Source organism: Liolophura sinensis, chromosome 2 (assembly GCF_032854445.1).
Source record: "Liolophura sinensis isolate JHLJ2023 chromosome 2, CUHK_Ljap_v2, whole genome shotgun sequence".
Lineage (NCBI taxonomy): Eukaryota > Metazoa > Mollusca > Polyplacophora > Chitonida > Chitonidae > Liolophura > Liolophura sinensis.
Window position 1 is genome coordinate 5,518,831 of NC_088296.1, and position 22,188 is coordinate 5,541,018.

Consider the following 22,188-nt stretch of genomic DNA (forward strand, 5'->3'; position numbering starts at 1 on the left):
AGTAAGGTTAAATTATTTCTTGCCTTTTTCTGGTGAGTGAGTGAGTGAGTGAGTGCTTGGGCTTTAACGATATATTTAACAATTTTTCAGTTATATGACTACGAAGGAGTCCTTAGTGTACATGTAATGTGCCTCCTTGTTGCAGTCTTTTTCTATTAATAAAGAAGAATAGAGGACCTATGCGTCGATACATACATTCGTATACCAGACGTCAACCAATAAGGACGTTCTGTGTCAAAAATCGAAAGGACAATTCCCACCACGACGTTTGACACAAACTACCAAAGAACTAAGACAGTATATAAAGTACGATAATAGGACGGAATCAGGCAAAGAGAAGCAGTCCGCAGTCAGTGATGTTGGAAAGACGCAAGGTGTGTTCTTGGCAACTGAGTGAAATCAATATTCACATCACGAATCATACTAAAATATCAGTTGTAAGCCTTACCTGTAGCGGTTGACCGTATTGATCACCTCGGTAAGCGTCTGCGAATCACTCGGTGGATACAGCACTTGGTCCAGGATGTGTAGATAGCCGTTCGACGCCATCATATTGCTACTTTTCACTTTAGCATTGTTCACGAAATAATCTTCCATCTATTTTGCAGTTAAAAACAAAAGGGGATGGCAGAATGTTTCCAATACAGGTATGCTCATATCATTCAAGTGAACAGTGTAGCGATATAAGTAGTGGTAAAAGGAAAGACAACACTAGATCTGATGTATGTATGTATCCAAAGAGTATCCTATTTATTTAAAGCACCTACCCTTTTGTTTTTTGTCATGCATTATAAACGAGAATCTTGCAGTTCAAAATAAGCAAACTTGCACACATCGAGAAAATGGTCGCTTTATTCTTGCCATAACTGTTGTCTAACTTCAGTTGACATTGGGACCAAGTTGACATTGTCTGTCTCTGACCTCAGTCAGGACATCCTTCGATTAATAGCTATCTTAAGCGATTCAAACGGATTGATATAATATTTGCAGCACTGAGGAAACCATATAGCCCTCATTTACCTCGTGCAGCGAGAGAAAAGTTTGGCCACTGACTCAAAAATATTATGCAATTAAGCTAATTCAACTTTCAAAAATTGAGTCATATGGCCAGATCAGCTTGAGAGTCATAAAAGATTGCTGTGAGTTTTCCGACTAACCAAGTGAGTCAACAATTTGGCCAGATGAGCTTCACGACTCAGTTGATCTGGTCATATGACAGATTTGAATGAGCTCAATTGTGTACCTCCGATTTTTGAGACAACTGACACAAACGTTTCTCTCAGCGTGTTTACGCGAAACTCTCCACAAAGGACACTGATTACTTGATGAGAATTATGTTTTACCCGGCTAAGAATGTAAGTTTCGTTCTCCAAGTTACTGGGAATGATTTATGTGGCGATATTTCTTCATGATTTGACGATTGGTGATTAGAATAACCTGAATCCCGGAAACATTTAATGGTCTTGACGCAAATAATTCTACGCAATGGCGTTTCCGTCCATACCTCCTTGCCAAAAAGCTGCTTTAAGTGGTCTGTACTGAAGTGTACTTGGAATAAACAAAAGCAGATAGAGATTTTTGCCTATTCTATAAGAGCCAAGGTTGTAGTAATAGCCCAGGAGTTTACCTCCGTTCTAGTTGCTTAATGTGTAATATTTTTTGTACGTCGTAAGTACGTCGTAAGTAAGTTTTAAGTACGTCGTGCTTAATATTTCACTTATTTGACGGCGGCCATTTACGATGGGAAGTAACCGGACAGAGCCCGGAGGAGCCCGGAGGAGCCTGGAGGAAAACATGAAACTAAGACCGAGTCCAAGTAAAGTTTCAGATTTCAAAAAGATTCACATAAAATGACAAGTTGTAAGAAATTCCTGACGTTGTGTGTGACTGTCCAGGGTTACAATGCTTTAACGTGGATACAGGTCATCCACGTATGTGTGTCCCGCAGCGAAGAAATCCCGGACATGCGCACTGTTAATAACTACTTCTGATTACTGCATGGATGATAACCAGAATTATAAAATTTTCATTTTTTTTTCTTACTTTGTGTAAGTTTAATTTTCATTTATTTACTTTTTGGATTGGTGTTTTGCGGTGTACTAAAGAATATTTTCCCAGACAGAAACCGGACAGAGGTCACTCAGGACCATACACAGACTGGTGGAAAACCTTTCCACATACCACCGGGGAGGAAGCCAGCATCGTAAGTTTAATTAAATATTTACTTGTTGCGAGAACCACAATACGGCTGTAGTATTCTCTGTAGGGGAGATTTGGACAGTCTTCATCGCTGCCAGGGCTTCTATAGTCATATTTCCAGGCACTGAAAAGAAACAATAAGGCATGTCTTAGTGTTCCACATCAATGAATAAAACAGGGGCGGGTTCAAACCCGGCCTGGGGCATGCAATTTGTGATTTCCTCCCGTTCCAACTGTTTATCGGGCCATATTTAAAATAAAGAGTCAGTCATTTGTGTAGTATAAGGTTTGTCTTTTGCCAACATGGCGTGTACCACTGTACCGTCTGCAAGTGGAAAAAGTTTGTCATTAACATGGCAAAGGCCAAAGGTGACGTCATTAACATGGCAAAGGCCAAAAGTGAAGTCATTAACATGGCAAAGGCCAAAAGTGACGACATGTTGACAACATTACAGCCATATCGTAACGGGAACGTATTCAAACCTGGAAAGAGTAAATGGTTTTCTTTGCCTTTAAGATAGTGCAAACCTCACGTAAAACTGGAGAACTTCCTTTCCCACATCAGGGGCTAGGGAAAATTAAATATTTATATAAAGGAGTTGAAATAGCTGTTCTTCACAGCCGGGCTAAGAAGTCTCTCAACGGAAAGAAAACACTATTGTAAAGTATATGTCAGATGAAAGAGCTGTTAAAACTGTCCACGAAAATAGTTCGATTTATTCTTGAACATTATTTAGCCTAGTAAATTGCATTTGAAACTTTGGATTATCAGATAACCTTTTCTGAACAAGTTGGGACCAGTGACGTCACATCCTGTTTTTGCTACTTATACACACTCAGGCTTTTAGATCATTCAAAATACATATACACATAGATCTACGGATGCATTCCCAGAATAGACCTTGAAATAAACCCATGCATTCCCTGAGTGGACCTTGAAATAAACGGATGCATAGACTGAATGGACCTTGAAATAAACTATTTCAAGAAAAACATACGGATGTGACGTCACTGATACTCTCTAGGTCGCGGCAAAATGTCATGTGAGTCATTTTACTCGGTTGGAAAAGTTCTAAAAAAATAATACACCCCTTCTCGTGACAACTTTGATTTTTATTCCTTTTCCGGCGAAAGCAGTTGTGGGGTGTATGTATGCATGTATGTATCGAGTGGGCATATAACCGGGGTCCACAGAAAGAACAGTGTGGAGTATTTCAAAAATGACCTATTGCGTAGGCAAAATTAGGCAACGATGAGGTCAAAAACCAGCACTGCACTATTTTTTTTAAAATTGGCTACTCTGTTCTTTCCCTTGGATACCAATTCAGGGGAGGTGACTCTGCCTACCCAATGGTGGTAAACACAAGTTCCTTGATCTGCAACCTCGGAACCCAAGTTTCCGCGAGTTACGAATTTCATTCTGCCACAAAAACATAAAATCAAATGAACTCTACATCCACTTCTCTGATCCATTCCATCAATCTAGCCATCCATTATAGCTAGATTGTCGGCGGTCTTCTGGTGAGAATAAACTCTAAACTAAGTACTGAATTTTAGAACCCGGAAGTACCCTCAAAATTTTGTTTTCACTGATCGATTTGATCAGATGAATAAATAAAGAATGCATCTCAAATAGGTTTTCGGTTGCAGAGAAATAACCAAAACCGGTACTGCTGCTTGAAATATATATAAGCTTAATTAAGAGTTGAAAGTTGTCGTACAGGGTCCTATTGACCCCTAATTAATAAGTTAACTAAAAATGACTGTTAAGTTAAATAAAAATTCACTTGTATTTCACTTGTTCGACGGTGGTCAGCATTGTGGTTGTAAGAAAAAAGGCAGAGCTGGGCTTGAGTTCGCAGCGACCACATTGGTGAGGCGAACATGGGATAAGGAACAAGTAACCTCAGTCAACATCGGTCATTCTCACCTGCTGCGTTATTAAGAAGTTTCGGAGGGTCAGCTTCAAGGAGCATTGAAAAGGTTTGGTTGAAAACGTCCACAGCAGCGTTGTCCGGTAACAGGACTGTCCTCGTCTCTTCTGTGGAGTTCAGAGCCATTACCAGAGTATTAACCATATCGATCCACGTCAGTGCCTGAAACAGAAAAAAAAACTCCCGTGTAAAATGAACTTGCTTTTACATTAAAGTCTGAGGTTTACTTCGGTTTTCCCCACTCATGAAATTTACCACCTGTATGTGAAAAAGTCTTGAGTATGGCGATAAACAACAACGAAATAAATAAATAAATAAATAAATAAATAACAACATTGCAAACTGAGCCAAATGTTGGAGATTCTGCTCAGTTCCTTTTTTGTTTTGTGTAGTTTTGAAATACACGTAACTATGAAAATTTGAATTCATGTCAAATTTCACGTGTCGCACAGATATCACAAAATTCAAGAAAATCATTGAAATGTACCAATATATTCACATACTATCATTACATAGAGAGATGGAGATAAGAAGTCTATCGTTGTTTATAAACTGTAAGACCCGGATGTGTCATGCGCATTGCAAACATAATTTTCTCGTAAGTGCGCGTTAATTTCACAGGTCTAAGAGCATGTTTCCCGAAGTGCCCGAGATAATACGCACTGGTTACTAAAATGGCGACGTAATTGGCGGTTACTTGCGCAAAATGTTTTGAAAGCAAGACAAACCGGCCTTGATACAATCGTGGCTCCTATCACACATATATAAAGTAAAGGAGCTATGTCTATGTCGTTGTAATTTCGGGTCGGGAGGGCAAATAATTACGTCCCTTATTCACAGAAGTTGCCGTTACCGTGTGTTCTTCCGGTCATTATTGCGCATGACCAGCGTGAGAACGAGATCAGCTGAAGCGTGAGAAAATCGGAATAAACAATATACACAATACACTTGCAACAACTGCATACACATGAATAAACAAAAGATATGGAATATATGAATATGACAGCTATGATAAAACCCTGACTGAACCGTGTTTGCCAAGAGCACGTGTATCACACTGTTGTCGCTGCGCTGGTTTTACTTTCTAAGCCCTATGGGTCAAATATCTATATTCACATGTTTCCCTTCTCTGTGAACCCAAAGCTCTCACCAACTTATATAATTACGAGCAAAAATCATCAGGAGTGTGACCTAGAACCATATATGTAAAATTTATATGCTTTTCAAACCTTCGGATGGTCGCGGATTTTCTCACCATAATGTTGGCCGCAGTCGTATAAGTGAAATAGTCTTCAGTACGGCGTAAAACGCCAAATAAATAAATAAATAAATAAATATACACGTTTATCTTTACAAAATGCCAACTACAGTTCATTGGCGAAGGGTTGTCGCCGAGGAAAGAAAATAATACCGTGTGAAACCCCGATGGAAAAGGTGGAATTCCCTTTTTGCGCTCTGATCTGCGTATGTTTCTACATCTACAATTTCGTGACACAAATGGAACCCTGTACGAAAGGGTATTCCTTAGAACGACTTCTCTGCAGCATTGAAATTTGATGACTGCTTCTCTCTCAAACCTTACACATCATCAGCTTTGTTTACTACTTATGTATTATTTCCCATATACCGTACATGGGAAGGTCTGTCCCCAGCCTACTGATGGTCGTGAGCTTCCTCCGGGATCTGCCCGGTTTCCTTTCACCATAATGCTGGCCACCGTCGTATAGATGAAACATTCTCGAGTCTGGCATCAACACCAAACAAACAAACAAACAAATAAACAAATAAATAAATAAATAAATAAATAAATAAATATTTCTCATATATTCCTCTGGAAATTGGTGTTTTACGTTGTTTTGGAAATGGCTCCTGAGATTGTCGACTTGGAACGCCTTTTCATGGTCTGCGAATGGTTACGAATATCGAGCTCAGGTTGAAGTGAATAGAAACATAGCCCTTTATACGCATGCGCCGCTCTATAGGCTCGTTTTGCATCATTGCCACCACTAGACAATCTGATCCTGAAAGCCTATGCGAAGCAAGTGAGCTTATTTAGGCATAGCCTCGTCACTGGTGCCCTTGCACGGAAATACTTAATCAGCATTCATCAAAAAAATTTGTTTCAGGTGTCCGCTAGAATTATGTTGTTAATAATTTATACAAATCGAATACATGTGTGTAAAGTCTACCGGAAAGAAAGGTAGAGGCAAGAGGTTTTTGATTTTCTGACATAGCTTCCTTCCTCATCACCGTCACTCCATTGACCTTAGCGTTGTTCAAGAGTTTTCTACAAAGCGTGCTATTGGTGGCAGAGATGTGAAGCGAAAGTGGAGAGCGGCGCATGCGCTGTAATGACTATGCATTTATATGCGTGCTGCCCTCAGCTCTGAACACTAATACGTATATTCCTGGGCTTAAGCCCTTAGCAGCCCCCATCACCCCACCCACAAAACCCATCATACCAACTTGAGGTAAACAATGTGCCTGTGGACAGAGTTTATATGATTCCCCTGACAAGTATGAAAGGTCCCGTACACATGATCAATACGAGATGGATGCGCTTTTGATCTACATTAACAGCCTCACAATGCATGATGGTAGGCGGTGTTGTGTCTTTTTCGCTTATTTAATATCCTTTGACAAAATTGTTAAGAGTTTTTTCCGCTCAACCAGGGGTTAAAAGCTTCGAGTTCAGGCTTTGAGATTGTTTACTTGTAGCGTTTATGCGAGCACTGACAAGAACGCAGCGACAGCTGCTGACTTGTAAATCAATACTGCTGACGTCTGCTGTCGTTAACGGCTTTGTTCTGTCTGCAAACAAGGTGGACATTATACAGTGTATTGTGCAATTCATAAATCGCTCCTGATGCATTACCTGAAGTTTCCTTCAACCTGACTTTTGTGTAAGTGAAATATTCCTAAGTATGATTATATCACTTTCTGCACCTTAAGGGCGGAGGGGTATATGAGTATGAGTATATTAACGCCAAAGGGTTGGGCTCTGTGGCTTAGGTGAATAGCGTGCCAGCGCGGCGCAATGAGTGAGCAACGCTTCGAGTTCATATCCAGCTCATGCAGGCTTTCTCTTTGGCCCGATGGACTTTCTTCTTGTACATGTACCGCGATATGCACACCATACTGATCAAAAATAAATGTCCTTCAACGAACTTTCGCTGGCCTTCCGTTGCCGAAGTGGTTAGTTTGCCAGCGCGGCGCAGTGACCCAGGAGCCTCTCATCAGTGCGGTTCGTGTGAGTCCAGATGGTGGCTTCCTCTCCGGCCGTACATGGGAAGGTTTGCCAGGAACTTCTGCATGGTCATGGGTTTCTCCCATTATGATGCGGGCCGCTGTCGTATAAGTGAAATATTCTTTGGTACGGCGTAGAACACCAAGCAAATAAACAAATAAATAGATAATGCTTGGGGATTGGCATACTGTTTTAGGATCCGACAGCTAGGATCAACACCGACCATGCCCTGTGAAATATGGTAACACTATAACAATTATTATTACACCTCATAGAGTGTTTCCTGGTTTTCATTGGTCAATACACAGTAATACCTCACGTTCACAAGGCAATAGCCAACGATCTCGTACTAATACCGAACGATCACGGGCGTTTATTCTACTGCAGTTACCTCCCTTTGTGTGCTTCTTTTACGTCTGCTTTTTTGCAATGTAAATAACCAGACGATGGCTACCCCCGCTACTGATATACAAGTTCAGCGATTTAAAGCACCAGTTGAACGACTAAATAACACTTCTCTCGAGCTGGCAATTTCTGACATCCCATCCTACTGAATAATGCTCAACATAAACTTCAGTCATGATTTCTCTCTTAATGAAAATTGCTAGATTGTAGGAATGGGAACAACCGTGGACAGACTGGCGAAAGCGAAAGTGAGAAAACGTTAATTACCAAAATGCTCAGCTGAAATATATTATTATATTTAAGTAAATGATGGATGCCATTTGGCAAATGAGCAGAAAAGGCAGCACTGTGGGGGGATCCTTCTGCGGATACACCTCCTAACAGACCACTCCGAACTGTCAATCAAGAACATGCAATTGCCCAATCATAAGCAGTATTGTTGCAAACAGGTCAACCGGATGTCCCCAATACTGAATACAAATGTTCAATCTTTCTGTGACGTCATGACGTCACAATTACTTTTGCTGCAAATGGAATGAAAAGTAGCACTGTCACGAGCAGGGGTGGTGGGACATCGGATGTGTTGGATCCATCCATACGAAGAATGGATGAATGAATGCTTTTGACTTAACGCCATTTCTGCAATGTTGTGGTGTGCCCTAATGAAAAGGACACTGGGGGAGAAAAAAACAACGTGCAGATGACAGGTGTCTTTATCCCGGGACAATGAAACACAGGTGTTCCGAGACATAGTGCGAGTACATACCCCTGTCTAAGTGCAAGAAGTGCGCCATCTTGGAGTTCCCACCCCACCAGCATCTCTGCTCTTGCTACTGAATCTTATCAACAAAAACTTTGCCTTACAAACGGGAGTGCAAAGAACAATCGCCCCAGCAAAACGCACAAGTGTCTCTCGATAGCAACACGCCCAGTGACATAATTATGCATTTCTGTTCAATCTCGTCATAGCGGGGTTATGAGATGCCCGCATGGATCCAGATCCGGACACGAATCACAATCACAATTTAACGGATGGCCCCTTCAATAGAAAAATGCCAACCTGTGCACAAAATTAAATCGATATCCATACATAATTCTGTTTTTTCATGATAGGCAGTTGGGCGGCCTATTCTTGCGATAATGGTTAATTCTCGTTAGTTATGTACATACAATTAATATTTCCCTTTGTATTGTATAATATAGACCTTCTGATAACTTGATAACTGTCTCATTTTATTTCGAACTGTCCATATTTAGCCTATGTGACGTATAATAAATCTTAATCTATATACTAAATAAAGTGTACGACATAAGACCTAATACGTCATTACAACCTGACATTATACAAAAAGTCTTATAATGGTGAAATGTGTGGAAGCTCTAACGCATGCGCATTTCAAAACGCATACAAAGGTCAAGAACGAGAAGAAATCCCCGACACCAACAACAACGACAATGACGCCAACTCTAACTGAGGTAAATTGACATGAGGCCACATTTCACTGGTTACGGATCGGCCTCGATATCACAGTTCGTAGAGTGTCCTCTTCGGAAGGCGGTAGATCCAGGGTCAATCCTTGGTCGAGTAATACCTTAAAAGAGGAAGTTGTAACTTCCTCGCTTTGCGTTCGGCATGAAAGGGAGAGTGCCACGACTGGTTGACCCGTATCGTTATAATGGCTCGGCCGGGGCGGTTTATTTGCCTTCGGTAAGGCGTCTCAGTGAAGCAGCACTAGATAAAACAGCGGTGAAAATCCTTCCTGCAACAAGGCGACACATTACATGCACTCTAAGAATTCCTTCATCATCATATGACTGAACAATTGTTAAGGGCGAAGTTAAACCTCAAGCACTCACTCACTGGTTTCGTGTGACTATTATCATACTGTCATCTTTACGCTGAAGCTTGCATATATAACAGTCTTCCCACAGAACTGTTCATTGACGTTTGACAGTCGTGTGGCATTTTATGGAAAGCTATCTTCCGCACACTCACATACAAACGTACATACATAGGGGCATGCGACTGGTAGAGAGCTTTCCGCTCAGAGCCTAGTTTATAGATTAGGTAAGGTAATCAATAAATGAACATACCTGTGTATTAGCCACGGGCTTTAATACAGGTAAAGCAATGACACTAGTTTACCTGGCTCAGACAGCCGATTAAGCACGGATTTACACCCGACCGAGTAAGGGGCTCCAATAAAGCTATCCCAGGGTATTAACGCGAAATGCCACACGGCCGAGGGGCTTCTAAACACTCAATATCAGGCTTAGAATCAACCAGTGTTAAGTTTCCAAAACCCTCGGTATCAGAATTAAACCATCCAGAGTCAAGCTAATAAACACTAGGTGTAAGAAATTTTAACCACTCGATATTAGACATTTTAACCGCCCCTAGTAAGATATGTTAACCACCCGGTGTCGGGCATCTTAACCACCTGCTGTCAGACATCTTAACCACGGGGTTAAAACAATTCAACCAACAGTTGACAGATATTTTAACCACCCGGTGAAAGACATTTTAACCATCCGGTGTCAAACATTAAAATCTCCCCGTGTCAGACAGCTTCACCACTGGGTGTCAGACATTTTAACCAGTGGATGTCAGGTATTGATCCAGTATTATAGGTCAACACTTACGGCCACTGTCCTGGTATATAGACACTTCATTTAATGGACCGTCACATTAAATGTCACTTAACTTGTTCATATCTCAAAGCCATTTGCTCTTAAATGTTTCTAATAATATTACGCTACCATACCCCCTCAACACTTATTTTATGATGAGATTGTGGACTGACGTGGAGTCACTAGTCAGCGAAGTGTAAAGCCTTAATTACGTTTCCGTCCGGCTGATAAAGCGAAATCGTTTAGAAAAGTGTCATTGGTGTATTTTTGTCAGGAGACACACGAGGTTCTGTTTATTGATTTATTTATTACATCGGTGTTTTACGCCGTACCAAAGAATATTTCACTTATAATGATGGGCATACAGCATTACGGTGGGAGGAAACCGGGCATAGCTCGGGAGAAACCAGACGACCATCGGCAGGTTATTGGCAGGCCTTTTTACGCACAAACGGATATCAAGCCAGTGGACTTGAACTCACAGCGAGCAAGTGGGTGAGAGGCTTCTGTGTCATTGTGATACCCAGTCGGTTAGGGAGGCCTCGTGAGGTTATAACAGCTTATAACATGTTATAAGCTTTGGGAATGATCCTATTTGGATTATCAAACAGTATTTTTGAACTAACACGTGCTCAAAACGTATGAAAACGTCAGTCCTGTTTGTTCTCACTGTGAGTTTGGCCTCTTCCCGTGATATTTAATAAAACTTGGCAGATTGATGCGTAAAAATACGGATAAATGGTCCCGTAAACCGGCCGAACGTTTTAGTGAACGGAGAGTACTTTAACAGCGACTGCTATGTGGGCAAATATGTCGATCTTCACTGCTATGAACCGCACAGGGGAAAACAGGCCTGTTTAACAGCTGTAACTAAGCTTAAGGGTTTCGATCAATAGGTCCGGGGATGTGCGACACTGTACGGTACGACGTACTGGCGTACGTGGCGTGCCCAATCAAACCGATGTCTGTTTTCTGTGCTCGATGGTTTGGGTCAATCAGACACTGGGTGGATAGCAATGTATAGTGTTACACGCCAGTTGATTTATGGTGATGCACAATTGTGTTCTGTGTTACACGAAAGCCTTAACTGCACCACAGAGTACAATGATTGGGACAACATGTGTTTGGAGGATGGAACTGTTTGATATATAGAACAGCACCGTTGGGTCTTGTACGACATTCTGTTGTCTTCTACAGCACTGTAGTGTGATAGAGAGCACTTATAGTGTTGTACGGCACTGTAGGCTTTTGCCCTGCAGTTCAGATTGTTTTACTGCACTTTAGAGTGTTATACGGCGCTGTGGAGTGTTGTATGGCACAGTGGGTTGTTGTACTACACTGTAGGTATTTTGCACAGTGTATGGTGTGCTACGGCACTGTAGGGTGTTGTAGGGCAGTGCATTGCGTTGTATGGCACTGACGCGAACTGCACGGTATTGTAGGGTGTTGCACTGCACTGTAGGGTGTTGTACCACAAGGTAGGGTGGTGTAAGGCACTGTAGGGTGTTGTAGGGCCGTTTGGTATGTTATGCCTCATTGTAGGGTAACCGTAAGGCAATGTGGGGTGTTAAACGGCACTGTCTTGTATGGCACTGTAGTGTGTTGCACAGCACTGTAGAGTGTTGTATGGCACTGTAGAGTGTTGTATGGCACTGTCGAGTGTTGTATGGCACTGTAGAGTGTTGTATGGCACTGTAGAGTCTTGTATGGCTCTGTAGAGTGTTGTACAGCACTGTACGAGCATAAGACGACCAACCTATAATAAATGAAAGTTGCATGTCAGCTACATCAAGTCTCGCTGGCCTCCTTTGTGCTTTAGATTTATACACATTCTAACGCTACCGACTTTATATAAGTGAAACCCATGTATTCATTTTGTGGTGGGATAAAAGGTTAATTGACTTGATGAAATAGAGTAAATATTTTCTGCTGTTACATCATCGCTATGCAGGCGTTAGTTTCTGTCTAATTCCATACGACAAACACTCTCGCAAGACAGAATCGATTAGTCACGCGACTCTGAGTCATCGCCACATTATCACTTCTAGTTTCATTTTGCGTCAGAGCTCCGTCAAAATATGTCAACAGAACTAGTCACAGCTCTCCTCCGAAGATAAAGAGACTTATTGATTTTCACGCAAGTTGATCGTTACACAAGCCTTATATACAATATGCGTGTGTATGTCTGACGGCTCCGTTGAGTAAGCGATTATATGCAGCAGTGACACTCGTGTAAGAATGCTAACGCCTGCATGACACATTTAGTGTAAAAACCGTGCTGAAAGACTTACGTGTAAAAGACAAGAAATGTACAAGTCAACAGATAAAGTGTCATGGCGCAAGCCACGTGTAAACACTTAAGCCATCCTTGCGGACAATTTACGGACGCCGTCAATATAGGCCGTACTCTATATAAATTTTGTTTTTTTTGATTGGTGTTTTGCGCCATACTCAAGAATATACTCTATATAAATAGTCAAAAACGATGCAGCCATATATATATGAGCATCATTGTACAAGTAGACTCTGTGAAAAGATTTTCACGTGTGTGTGTGTGTAGCTTGCTACATGACTTCCTTGTCAAGCTATTTATTGAAGTAACCCACGACTATTTTACAACACTAGGCGGGTAACCTCACGGATGAACGCACGATGATGATGACGTTGTTACATGTATTCATAAACACGTGCATTATACACAATAGAACGTCTTCCAGTTGTAATTGCTTAGCTTTCTCCTTTAAAGCATATTCTATTCCACTGAATTACAAGCAAATGTACATTTAACCCAGTGACAATGGTGCGCGACGATTGTCCTCGACATATAGGAGGCGTCGGTTCAACCCCGACTTTGGACATGTATTTTGTAGATTTTCCCCTCCTAACTGTTGTTAGGGGTCTTGGTGAAAATAAGCGGTTTAAGAACCACATGGGTGTGGCCGTTTGTGCAATCCGACGTGTGTTATATTATTTATTTTATTCACTGTATACTTCAGTACATGTGTAGGCAAATTTCTTTCGAACCTGGAGGGCGGGAATAAAGTCCTATGAGCTTGTTCTATCCCAATACACGAAATTACACGAAATTAATTGTTCCTTGGAGGTAGTCATACATGTACCATAAGAGATTTGAAAATGACAATAGAACAAATAAACGATAGAAGGAAAACAGATCCACAAGATACCACAAAACAGCAACTGTTCTTTGAAAAGTATGATAGCTGTGAAGTGTCACTAAGCTTATAATTTGTCAATTAAAAAGACTTTGAGTCTGAATTTAAAAGGTGAAATAGAATCAATATTTTTTTAAAATTGATTGGCTGTTTATTCAACTCATAAGGGCCGGCTATCCTGAGTGTGTGGAATAAAAATCCCTCTTTCAGACTGGATGATGTAGGCTGGGTGTCTGGGTCCTGCTGGGGTAGGCTTGGATATGTGATTATTTTCGTAAAAAAACAGTGGGATAGAGTATGGCAGTCGATAGGGATGAAACATAAATTTGTGTGTTATCAGAAGACTTGAACGTGGAATAACACACACAGAGGCAGAATCCTTTATGATTTGAAGGGTGATGCTGTATGTTCTGTCTTACGAGAGGTGGTGATGCGAATCGGTGATTTCTGTAGAATTTCCACAGGTTTAAGATGACTCGGATAGGTATTACCCCTTAAAGCTCTGTTCCTATATTTCTGGAATTTTTTTTTGTAAACGTGCGTTATGTGAGAGACACATGAAAAGACAATTCCAAGGAATTTAAATTGTCTAATAGAGATAATTTCATTGTTGTTTAATAACATGTGGGAGAGGGGGTGGCGTGCATTTGTATATGCCCTACGAATAGGTCTTGTTAGCATGCACTTAATGCACTAATTTGAAATTTAGGAGAGATATGGATACTAGTATCGTCGGCAGATAAGATAAATTTGGCCAGTACTGCAGCAATTGTGTCAATGTAGATCAAAAATAAGTAATGGACCCAATATAGCCTTGGGGGACGCAATGCGAGTTTGGTTTAGAGCATGATAAAACATCATCGTAGTGTACAAATTGGTAACGATTAGATCAATAACTTTCAAGCGATTTACTGCATACTCCACGGAATCCATAATGCTTCAGTTTGTCGAGTAAGGTATTGTGATTTACGATGTCGAATGCCTTCGACAGATCAACGAATGTTACTATGCTAAATGCTTTATTTTCTTTAGCACCAAAAAGTGTGTCATAGAGATCACGTGCGGCATGTAATGTAGAATGATTTGACCAAAATCCATACTAATGATGAGTTATACCGTTGTTACTTTCAAGAAAATTCGTGGTCATATTTACTGTGACTTTTTCAAAAATGTTACTGACGCTGGGCAGAACTGAAATTGACCGGTAAATTTTCTTTCTTTCTTTTTGTTGCAATTTCCTGATTTATAAACTTGTGTAACTTTGGGTATTTTCAACGAATTAGGAAACTGACCGGTTAACGTCGACAAATTAATAATATACGCTAGCGGATCAGCAATAGCGTATGAAGTTATTTTCAATGCATTCATGGGAATGCCTTCTAGTCCCAGAGAAGATAATTCACAGTTGAGTATGATCGAGTTGACCATTTTCTTCGACACGGGGTTAAAATGAAATTCGTTAGCAATTGGCTCATTGAGATACTCATGAAAAGAAGTGTGGGTAGACAGCATATTATCCTCGAGGTTGAAAGCTATGGATGTAAAATAATTATTAAAAGTGTCAGCAACAGACTGCTTATCGAATATATCCATGTTATATATAAATTTTGCGTTTCGGCCTGCCTTTAATCAATGAGAAATACATGAGAAATGAAAAGTATAGTTAGTCAATCGGTATTGGTTTACCTACCTTCCATTGACCAAGTCGCAATTCTCCAATGAAACAGTGACATGGTGTGCACTCGAAGAGACAATGAGTTATAGCACTTAATTACTTGTTGTTTTTTTATTGGACCGGGAGCCTCAAGCTCTGCCATTTGCCGCAAAAATGAAGGTGAATTTCTCACGGTCATTTTATGGTCGACGTGCTTAGTGATCGAATGCAGCATTCATTATTGTTCATGAGTGGTCTATATCAGAAATACATTCTTAAGTGAAATGGGTTTAAGCTCGCAATGAAGGAATGTATCCAAACACGCATTGTGAATAAACGTCGACTTGAAGATGTTTGAGTGAGAGTGATAAGCAACCGACCTTTACTGACGAACTGTCTCACAGGCGATTTACAGATAAACACACCCAAACTGCGGAAGACAAGTGGTCTCCAACGAACCACAGACCACTCAACCAGCCACACGTGCAGCGTCGATAGGATATTGTCACGAAGACCGCACGAACGGTGAGATTAAAACTAATGTGTTCGTTAAGAACCGCTTTAGATTTCATTGTATATGTTGATTTACCCCTTCCCGGATCGCTCACGAACAGTGAGATAAAAAGCAATGTGCTCATTAAAACCACCGTAGATCTCATTGCCTGTGTTATTTTACCCCTTCCCGGATCGCTCACGAACAGTGAGATAAAAAGCAATGTGCTCATTAAAACCACCGTAGATCTCATTGCCTGTGTTGTTTTACCCCTTCCCGGAGCGTCCACAAACAGTGAGATCAAAACTAATACATTCACTGTGAACCACCGTACATTTCACCGCCTGTGTTGACCTATCTATTCGCGGAGCCGCTTTTTGCCAGGTACTCTGTTAGTATTGATTCTCTTCTCACATCTGCCTTTTACGTAGAGCAGATAAACATAGTGGAGGGAGACACGATTGATACTGGGGTGAGAGTAAATCAACAGCTGGAAATTATTGCGAAACACGACAGCGTTTACCAACAGAGTCAAGTTTAATGAGGATTCATCAGTTAACATGATGGGGTTTTTGTGCGTTCTATTTGTCACCATCAAATGGAAGGGTTATTTGTTACCACGGGCGAAATTTATGATACCATTTATTTATGTTACATGGAATGGGGGGATTTATGTTACCTTGGAATGGAGGAGATTCGTGTTACCTTAGAGGGGGGGATTTATGTAGCCTTAGAGGGGGAGAGATTTATGTAACCTGGGAATGGAAGAGGTTTATGTTACCTTTGAATAGAGGAGATTTATTTTATATGGAAAAGGGGTGATTTATGTTACCTTGGAGGGGGAGAGATTTATGTAGAATTGGAGGGGGGAGGGATTTATGTTACCTTGGAGGGGGGAGAGATTTATGTTACCTAGGAATGGGGGAATTGTTGAGGGGATTAAGGAGAAAAAAAGACTTGTGCTATTCTAGAACTGGAAAGAGATATATATCCTTACACTGGGTAAAATTTCACTCAGATCCCTACTTCAAACCAAGCTATGTTCTGCGCATATCGCCTGCAATCTGACCACTGTCCATTTGCCAGAAATCAAATTGTAAGCCACCTTGTGTGAAATCATACCAGGGTTACGTTGCTCCTATTTAAACTATGGGCAACATTGCCAAAAATCTAACTAAGGCTACGCCCTTTGTCATGGAAATGTATAGGCTACGTTGCTAGAAATCTAACTAAGCCTATGTCCTTTGTCACCGAAATATAGGCAACGTTGCTAGAAATCTAACTAAGACTACGCCATTTGTCGTCGAAATATAGGCGACGTTAACTAAAATCAGTCTTGCAGGATAGATTTCTTGAAATCATAGCATACGCCCATTGACTGGTCTTTCCACGCACCAAAGGATAATACCAAGGTAATTAAAGGGGTAAACTACACTTCACGGGCATACATCTGCATTCATGTAGGTCAGCTTCTCAAGTTCATGAAGCAAAACAGCACGAAAAAAAAAGAAAGAAAGAAATTGAGACACGCGTTTTATGTGACTCATGTCGAAATATCGGATTTTTTTTTTGAAAAGGCACTATACGAGATAATAGTCGCTTTACTTTGGTATGAGGTGTGGGTGAGAATAGGCTTTAGAAATGTCCCCCATAGGTTCTGTGGTCTGTATTTATGTTCCCATCACCCAGATAATAGAATGCCGGAGAACATGTACTGAGTTGAATAAGTACACGCCTTTCGCAAACCCGCTTGCGAAACATTTTACAAAAAATAAGGAAGTAGACATAAAGTAGAAAATTAGGAACGACAGTCTTTGTTAGATGCCAGCCATGATGTTACGTGTTGCAATAATTTCTGCATTTCAAGGAAATAATTCAGTTTCCTTAAATGCAGGATTTTTCAAAAATACAAGGAACTCAAGAAAATGTATGACGCCCTCTCCCAACCATTCTCTCCACTCTTTGCCCCCCTCTGTCCAGCTTATTTACACGTAAAAACCATGACCTGTTTCTACGTATTTTTTAAAAAATATTTTAGGGTATATGGTCTAATATCTATTTATTTGATTAGGGTATTACACGGTTCTCAAGAGTATTTCATTTATACGACGGCGTCCATCATTATTGTTCATCAGAGGAAACCATATAACGCCCAGGGGAAACTCGCGACCATCCTCAGGCTGCTTGCCACACTTTCTCACGTATGAACGGATATGAAGACAGCACGATTTGGTCTTCAACCCACAGAGATGGCGTTGGTGAGAAGCTCCTTGGCCATTGTACTCCACTAGCACGCAAATCACTAAACCGAGTTACGTGGGCTAAGGCATTTAGTTGATTTATTTATTTGACTGGTGTTTTATGCCGTACTCAAAAATATTTCACTTATACGATGGCGAGCAGCATTATGGTGAGTAGAAACCAGGCAGAGCCCTGGGGAAACCCACGACCATCCGCAGATGGCTGGTAGACCTTTCCACGTACGGCCGGAGAGGAAGCCAGCATGAGCTGGATTTGAACTCACAGCGACCCCATTGGCGAGAGACTCCTAGGTCATTACGCTGCGCAAGCGCGCTAACCAGCTGAGCCACGGAGTCCCCGCATTTAGTTAATGAGCCTTTCTGAGCCTTTCACACGCTAATGAACTTAAAAAACATGTCGAAGCGTCTGAAAGGAAAGTATTTCAAAGCCAAACATGTATTACAAGGCAGCATCAAAAAAATTTATAAATACAACTGTATTATAATTTTTTCATACCTCTTCCCGCCAAGCTTGTCATTATGCGCTCTGATCAGTGATTTCTAAACAACAGTTTAATGGTTGTTTTTAAATTAATAGCGAGGGAAAACCAGGAAGTATATGGCCATAAGACAAACCCCTTTATCCAAACCGTCAGAATCAATAGTCCAATCCCAAGATTCTAATCACTGATCAATATGAACTGTTATTAGGTTGCCTAGGTAGCCGACAAAAATTTACTCTGACAGGCGAGATAGGGTAAACGCCAGTAGCACAAGGTGACCTAACACATCAAATATAGCCGCGACAATATCTTATACGTATACTCTGTAATCTCTGATGTTTTCTGAGTGATCCGTTAATTTATTTATTTATGTGATTCGTGTTTTACTTAGTACTCTAGACTGTTTAACTTTTATGACAGTGGTCAGCGTTATGGTGGGAGTAAACAGGGTAGATTATGTATCACTATCAAGTAATTCTATTCTGTTCTTTTCTTGAGTACGGCGTAAAACACCCATCAAATAAATTTAAAAAAAATTACATTACATTACATTACGTTATATTATATTGACAATACCCCCGTTACATTAACACAACTATTCTGTTGGAATAACAGAACAAATCTCAAATCTGCCAAGTCTTCCACAACGCAGAAATAACATTCTGTATTTATTAATTTTTTACTAATTAATTTTGACTTAAGTCTAAGTTTGCTAAGTGATCCCGGTGTCGGGAGAAAATCACCGCAGATTGCGACTGGTTCGTACTACGGGTCCCAGGTACTTTCTTCACACAGCAGCTGCAAGCTTACGTTGAATGTTTACTATGTGGTGACGCGTATTGTCTGGAACAGAGACACCCGCCCCTAGCAGTGAACGGTGGCCTACTTTCATGTGAATACGCAGTATTCGGCTGTTTCTATGAAACCTGTCCAACCAGCTGTGGCCCAAGACCACATTGTGAAATGCATTTACTCAAGACGCAGGTGGTTCTACGGCTGAAGAATATGTAAAAAGAGTGCTGCATAATAAAATCAAATTGCAATATAAATTCGTATTTAAACAAAAACTGCCTCCATTTTCTAAGTTTGACTTTCCATATGTCTTCCTCAGTGTGGTTACATTGTTATTTGAATGCAGGCTCTCCGTGCAAATTCATTTGTGTTCATATACCTAAAATGTAAGTTCATTACGATTCCATTCCTTGATTGTTTACCCGTGACTTTAGTGAGGAGGTTTGTCAAGTATGTGCCGACGTCATTGCAGTTTTTTTCCACGCACTCAGATTCATTCTCCCTTGAGCTGCACCGCCGTCGACAGATGGACGAAACATTTCGTATAACGGCGTCCATCACCAGTCGGATACATAATTAACTAAGTTCATTGACCTCCGGTAATATAACGGGATACTTACATATGTATTTCATTACATGTCAGGACAGTGAGATTCATTGGCCACTTGCCAACCACGTAACAATAACCTGGTTTCCCATGGCCACCACTTTATTCCTGGCTAGATTAGCGCACACTAGACATATTACCTCGGATTTTGACCAGGTTTAGACTGATATTTGATCAGTTATTTTCACGAGATTTTTTCATCAGATATATGACCACGGCTGTTCAACGAATCTTTGATCAAGGATGTTTTCCAGTGGTATGGACAACAATGTTCAGCAGATCTATGATCACAAACGTTCAACGCCTCAATGATTACATATGTTCACCACATCAATGATCACATATGTCCACAAGATCTATGATCACGGATGTTCAACACATCATTGATCACGGATGTTCAAGAGATTTATGATTACCGATGTTCACCAAGTGTATGATCACAGATGATCACCAGAAGTGTTGACAAAAATGTCCAGCAGATCTATGATCACGGATGTTCAACACATCAACGTCCACGGATGTCCACTAGATCTATATTCACAGATGTTTAGTAGATTTCTGACCACGAATGTTGACCAAGTGTATGATCAAACATGATCACCAGAAGTGTTGACAAGGATGTTCAACAGATCTATGATCAAAAGCGGTTCAACAGATCTATGGTCACGGATGGTCAACATATCTATGACCACAGATGTTCAACAGATCTATGACCACGGATGTTCATCAAGTGTATGATCTTTAATGTTCAACACATCAATGACCGGATGTTCAACACATCAATGACCACGGATGTTCAACACATCAATGACCACGGATGTTCAACACATCAATGACCACGGATGTTCAACACATCAATGACCACGGATGTTCAACACATCATTGATCACATATGTCCACTAGATCTATGATCACGGATGTTCAACACATCAATGACCACGGATGTTCAACACATCAATGACCACGGATGTTCAACACATCAATGACCACGGATGTTCAACACATCATTGATCACATATGTCCACTAGATCTATGATCACGGATGTTCAACACATCAATGATCACGGTTGTTCAACAAACCTATTATCACGAATATTCAACAGATTTATGATTACCGATGTTCACCAAGTGTATGATCACAGATGATCACCGGGAGTGTTGACAAGGATGTCCAACAGATCTGTGATCAAAAGCGGTTCAACAGATCAATGACCACGGATGTTCAACACATCAATGTTCTTTTGGATTTTCTTTCATAAATCACATCAAAGTATAGCTTTACAACCCAGACAGCATTATCTCAGGAAAAAAGTTCCCGGAAAACTGAAATTTTGTAGATGCGGCCGATGACGAAAGAGTGAGGGGAATAATATTTTTTTAAGAGAAACATGAAATTCATTAAACACTTGTATCAGGTATACCTTTAACTGTGGGTGTAAAAACTAATTAGGGTGAACTGATAACTCTTACCTGAGACAGTTCCGGCTTTGACTGTATCATTTGGTACAAGGTGTCTCCCTTGACCTTTCCAAGCGTAAGAACCAAGGCGGCGAGCAAAACTTTCCACATCTTCGGGCAGAAGAAACTACGGGACACGTTTAGTGGGCGTCTCAAACTCCCTGAATTACCGGTCGGCTAGGACTACTCTTTCCTTATTTAAGCAGTGAAGTCAAACGACCAAGTTCGGTAGATACAGGTAAACAAAATGGAATCAAAGTTCACCAGACTTGGAGCACAAATTGTCCGTTTGGTAACTGTATGAGGTGTCGGCTTTACTCAGTGCGTCACCTGTAATCAGCGATATGGATATCTCACCTGAACGTCTATCACTGTGGACAGTGAGGACTTTTTCCTGGGTTATCTAGAACTCCAGCCTAAGGAGTTCTGACGCGCTGCTAGGTAACGCGGCTGTAAATATGACTGGATGACATATAATTAGGCCAGGTAACGACACGGGGGTATTGATCGCGGCAACACTTACCGGCTGTGATGTATACCCTAAGGTATATATACTAGGTAGACGGATTCAGAGGGACTGACTGATGAATTGATGGGCGGACAGATCGAGTAGTGATGGCCTGAAGCCATAGTTCAACTGATGGGCGAGCGGTTGGATTATTGCGTGCATGGTATGATTGCTGGTTCCCACCCTACAGAAGAGTATTTTATTTATACGACAGCAGCCTGCATCATGGTGGGAGGAAACCGGGTGGAGCCTGGGGGAAATCCAAGATCATCCGCAGGTTGTTGTCAGACCTTCTCTGTCAGACGTACAGTCGGAGATGGATAAATAGATGGAGTGAGTGAGTG

The 22,188-nt window shown here is 41.0% G+C and overlaps 1 protein-coding gene across 1 annotated transcript in view; it reads right to left on the reverse strand.

Moving 5' to 3' along the window:
- Window positions 1-21,743, reverse strand: part of LOC135462808 (fasciclin-1-like) — a 35,458-nt gene extending 13,715 nt beyond the window's left edge. The window contains exons 1-4 of the mRNA XM_064740079.1: window positions 21,349-21,743; window positions 4,130-4,295; window positions 2,226-2,323; window positions 449-597 (exon numbers count right to left, since the gene is read on the reverse strand). Of these exons, the coding sequence (XP_064596149.1) occupies window positions 449-597; window positions 2,226-2,323; window positions 4,130-4,295; window positions 21,349-21,447 (512 nt within the window). The 5' untranslated portion in view covers window positions 21,448-21,743. The remainder of the gene's footprint in view (window positions 1-448; window positions 598-2,225; window positions 2,324-4,129; window positions 4,296-21,348) is intronic.
- Between the last annotated feature and the right edge of the window lie 445 nt (window positions 21,744-22,188).